Consider the following 4,944-nt stretch of genomic DNA (forward strand, 5'->3'; position numbering starts at 1 on the left):
TACCATTGCAACAAAAAGAATAAAATATCTAGGAATAAACCTACCTAAGGAGACAAAAGACCTGCATGCAGAATATTATAAGACACTGATGAAAGAAATTAAATATGATACACATGGATGGAGAGATATATCATGTTCTTGGATTGGAAGAATCAACATTGTGAAAATGACTCTACTACCCAAAGCAATCTACAGATTCAATGCAATCCCTATCAAACTACCACTGGTATATTTCACAGAACTAGAACAAAAAATATCACAATTTGACCCCGAATAGCCAAAGCAATCTTGAGAATGAAAAACGGAGCTGGAGGAATCAGTCTACATGACTTCAGACTATACTACAAAGCTACAGTAATCAAGACAGTATGGTACTGGCACAAAAACAGAAAGATAGATCAATGGAACAGGATAGAAAGCCCAAAGAAAGTATGTTTGTTTTGCTGCTCATACTTTTGGTGTCATTTCAAAGAATCATTTGCCAAATCCAAAGTCATGAAGATTTACTCCTATGTTTTTGTTTAAGAGTTTTATAGTTTTAGCTCTTACATCTGATGTTTGATAGATTTTGAGTTAATTTTTATATATCATGTGAGGTAGGGACTTAAATCCATTCCTTTGATGTCCAGGTGTTTCAGCACCATTTGATGAAGAGACTAATCTTTCCCCATTGGTTTAGGCAACCTTGCTGAAATATCAATTGGTTATAGATGAATGGGTTTCTTTCTGGACTCTCAGTTCTATTCCGTTGGTCTGTATGTCTACCCTTACTCCAGTACCATACTATTTTGGTTAGCATAGGTCTGTAGTAAGTTTTGAAATCAGGTAAAGTGAGTCCTCCTACTTTGTTCTTTTTTTATTAGATTATTTTGGCTATTCTGTGTCCATTGCAATTCCATATCAATCAGTTTGTCAATTTCTAGAAAGAAGTTAGCTGGAATTCTGATAGAGATTGCTTTGAATCTGTAGGTCATTTTGGGAATATTGCCATCTTAACTATGTTAAGTCTTCCAATCCACGAACATGGAATGTTTTCCCAATTATTTAGATCGTAATTAATTTCTTTCAACAATGTTTTATAGTTTTCAGATATATTTGTTTTTTTTTTTTTGGTTGTGCCACGCGGCTTGTGGGATCTTAGTTCTCCAACCATTGATTGAGCCTGGGCCCATGGCAGTGAGTCCTAACCACTGGACCACCAGAGAAGCCCCTCAGATATAAATTTTGTAATTCTTGTAATTCTTTTGTTAATTTTATCCCTAAGTGTCTAATTCATTTTGATATTATTGTGTATGGAATTGTTCTGTTAGTTTCATTTTCATATTGTTCATTGCAAGCCTATAGAAATATATATGATTTTTGTATATTGATTTTGTATGCTGCAAACTTGCTGAACTTCTTTAGTAGTTATAATAGTTTTTTAGTGATTCCTTAGAATTTTCTATATACAAGATTATGTCATCTGCCGATAGAGAGAGTTGTACTTCTTCCTTTCCAATACGGGTGCCTTTTATTTCTTTCTCTTACCTAATTGCCTTGGTTAGAACCTCTAGTAAAATTTTAATAGAAGTGGTAAGAGTGAACATCCTTGTCTTGTCTCTGATGTTAGGGGCAAGCATCCGATCTTTCACCACTAAGTATGATGTTAGCCATGGATTTTTCACAGAAGCCCTTTATCAGGTTGAGAAAGTTCTCTTCTAGTCCTAGTTTTCTGTTTTTTTTTAAAATCGTAAAAAGGTGTTGGATTTTGTCAAACACTTTCTTGGTGTCAGTTGAGATGATCATGTGATTTTTGATTTTTATTCTACGAATGTGATGTATTGCATTAATTGATTTTCTGCTGTGAAAACAACTTTGCATTCCTGGGATAAATCCCAGTTTGTTATGATGTGTAATTCTTTTTATATGTTGTTGGATTTGGTTTGATAGTATTTGTTCAAGTTTTCTGCATCCATATTCACAAGAGATATTAATCTGTAGTTGCCCTTTCTTGTGCTGTCTTTGTCTGGTTTTAATATCAAGGTAGTACTGGCCTCATAAAATGAGTTGGGAAGTGCTCTCTCATCTTCTATTTTTTGACAGAGCTTGGGAAAAATTGGTATCAATTCTTCTTTAAATATTTGGTAAAATTCAGTCGTGAAGCCCTCTGGACCTAAGCTTTTCTTTGTAGGTAATTTTTGATGACTAATCCTGCCTCTTCACTTCTTATAGGTTTCTTCAGATTATGTATTTCTTCTTGAATCATTTTGGCAGTTTGTGTCTTTCTAGGAATTTGTCCATTTCATCTAAGTTATCTAATTTATTGTCATTGATATACAGGTCATAGTGTTCCTGTATACTCATTTCTATTTCTGTAAGATTGGTAGTAATGTCTCTTCATTTCTGATTCTAGAATTAAGATTTTAGATTTAGAATTAAGTCTTCTCTCTTTCTTCATCAATCTAGCTAAAGGTTTGTCAATTTTGTGCCTCTTTTCCAAGAATCAGCTTTTGATTTCATTGATTTTTCTCTGTCGTTTTAAGATTTTCTATTTCATTAACTCCCATTCTATTTTCTATTATTTCCTCCCTTTTCTTTCTTTCAGGTTTAGTTTGCCCTTCTCTTCCCAGTGTGTTATAACGTTAGGAACTCAAACAAAGAGGCCAGAAGATACCCTGGAAATCTGTCTAAAGCCCTCAGCTCCTTGATCTCACTAAGTCTAAGAGGAAAGTGTGGGCCCATCTGCTTGTGAAAACTCACATGAGTGAGTGGAGGACAGCGCCTCTCCCGGAGGCTGTCTGCATCTTGACAGATGAACTTATAGCGCAGGTGACTCCCTGGTTAATGACTCACGTGGGGCATAAGTTCTAGCTGTCCTTGACTTCTTCTCTCTTTCCACCAAACACCAGAATAGTTGCTGGCAACTGGCAAAAAGTGCAAGTTTGAATAATGTCTTAATTATGGCTTCTAATTTACCTGTTAGGATCTTTAGTGCTGGGAATTACAAAGATACATTCTCGTTTGCAAAAGGTTTTTTCTATCCAAGATTTCTGTCCCTGGAAGAGAAAAAAAGTGGAAATTAGACGAAGATATTCCCAAGCCATCCTCAGAGTTCATTCTTTTGCTTTTATAAAATGAATAGTAACAGGAAGTCTGTCCAAAACATCTGAATAGACACGTCCAAGAATGGTGGACACAAGTCTTTCAGGATCTTAGCTCTGGTTTCGTTTAAGAGAAATGGCTCAGAAGTATGTATTCATGGTTTCCATAGGGCTACAACCTGGGTTTTGTATGCTAGTCAGAGTCTGCTAAGGGAGAACGATGATGCCCCTGGAGTAAGCCAGTGCCCCACAGAGCCTGGTGTGGACGTGAGTTACCGGAGAAGCTGACAAAGTCGGCCAGTCTCTGGTCAGGTCTTTGATTTGCTCTCAAGACCCCATCTTCTCCAGACTCTCAGGCTCCCCACACACCATAGTCATTTTTTATTAATTAATTAATTTACAGGTAATTTTTCTAACTGGTGCTCAGATTCACTGAATGTTATTTTTAGAATTAAAAATATTGGAGGTGGGATCCGAGAGCTGAGGGCAGGCTTGATGTACCCCACCTCGGGGTGGTGCTCTGACTGCGGCAACTGTTGTAGGGCTGCCTCCGGGGAGACAGCGAGGTGCCACTGACCCCTTAAACATCTTCTTCTGAAGTACATTCTACGCTAGGAGGAATGACTGCACTATTTTCCTGCGCTATGGCAGTCAGACCTGGTAGAGGTAACATCTCTACAGAAACCCCAAACCTGGCAAGGATGGTTCAGATTTTGGCAGATTGTCGCTTCATCCCCACCCAACACTGATAATATCAGCAGAAGGACCTTCAAGATGGCGGAAGAGTAAGAGGTGGAGATCACCTTTCTCCCCACAAATACATCAAAAGTATACCTACATGTGGAACAATTCCTATAGAACACCTACTGAACACTGGCAGAAGACCTCAGACTTCCCAAAAGATGCCCTCAGATGACCTACACGCAGAGGCAGGGCCAAATCCAAACCTGAACCTCAGGAGCTGTGCGAACAAAGAAGAGAAAGGGAAATTTCTCCCAGCAGCCTCAGGAGCAGCGGATTAAATCTCCACAATCAACTTGATGTACCCTGCATCTGTGGAATACCTGAATAGACAACAAATCATCCCAAAATTGAGGCAGTGGACTTTGAGAGCAACTATAGACTTGGGGTTTGCTTTCTGCATCTAATTTGTTTTTGGTTTTATGTTTATTTTAGTTTAGTATTTACAGCTTATTATCATTGGTAGATTTGTTTATTGATTTGGTTGCCCTCTTCCTTTATTTTAAAAGAAAAATATATATCTTTTCCTTTTTCTCTTTTTGTGAGTGTGTATGTGTATGCTTCTTTGTGTGATTTTGTCTGTATAGCTTTGCTTTTACCATTTGTCCTAGGGTTCTGTCTGTCCAGTTTTTTGTTTTTGTTTTCTTAGTATAGTTTTTAGCACTTGTTATCATTGGTGGATTTGTTTTTTGGTTTGGTTGCTCTCTTCTTTCTTTTTTAAAATACTTTTTAATTTTTTTATTCTTAATAATATTTTTTTATTTTGTATTTTAATAACTTTCTTTTCTTTCTTTCCTTCTTTCTTTCTTTCTTCCTTCCTTTCTTTCTTTCTCTCTCTCTCTCTCTCTCTCTCTCTCTCTCTCTCTCTCTCTCTCTCTCTCTCTCTCTCTCTCTCTCTCTCTCTCTCTCTCTCTCTCTCTCTCTCTCTCTCTCTCTCTCTCTCTCTCTTTCTTTTTCTCCCTTTTCTTCTGAGCCAAGTGGCTGACAGGGTCTTGGTGCTCTGGTCTGGTGTCAGGCCCGAGCCTCTGAGGTGGGAGAGCTGAGTTCAGGACATTGGTCCACCAGACACCTCTCAGCCCCACGTAATATCAAACAGGAAAAGCTCTCCCAGAGATCTCCATCT

At 37.8% G+C, this 4,944-nt stretch overlaps 1 protein-coding gene across 1 annotated transcript in view; it reads right to left on the reverse strand.

The window, feature by feature from the left end:
• TRPM1 (transient receptor potential cation channel subfamily M member 1) overlaps positions 1–3,685 on the reverse strand; it is a 76,778-nt gene extending 73,093 nt beyond the window's left edge. The window contains exons 1-2 of the mRNA XM_024742733.1: positions 3,587–3,685; positions 2,956–3,035 (exon numbers count right to left, since the gene is read on the reverse strand). Of these exons, the coding sequence (XP_024598501.1) occupies positions 2,956–3,035; positions 3,587–3,685 (179 nt within the window). The remainder of the gene's footprint in view (positions 1–2,955; positions 3,036–3,586) is intronic.
• Between the last annotated feature and the right edge of the window lie 1,259 nt (positions 3,686–4,944).

Source organism: Neophocaena asiaeorientalis, unplaced genomic scaffold (assembly GCF_003031525.2).
Source record: "Neophocaena asiaeorientalis asiaeorientalis breed wild unplaced genomic scaffold, Neophocaena_asiaeorientalis_V1.1 scaffold155, whole genome shotgun sequence".
Lineage (NCBI taxonomy): Eukaryota > Metazoa > Chordata > Mammalia > Artiodactyla > Phocoenidae > Neophocaena > Neophocaena asiaeorientalis.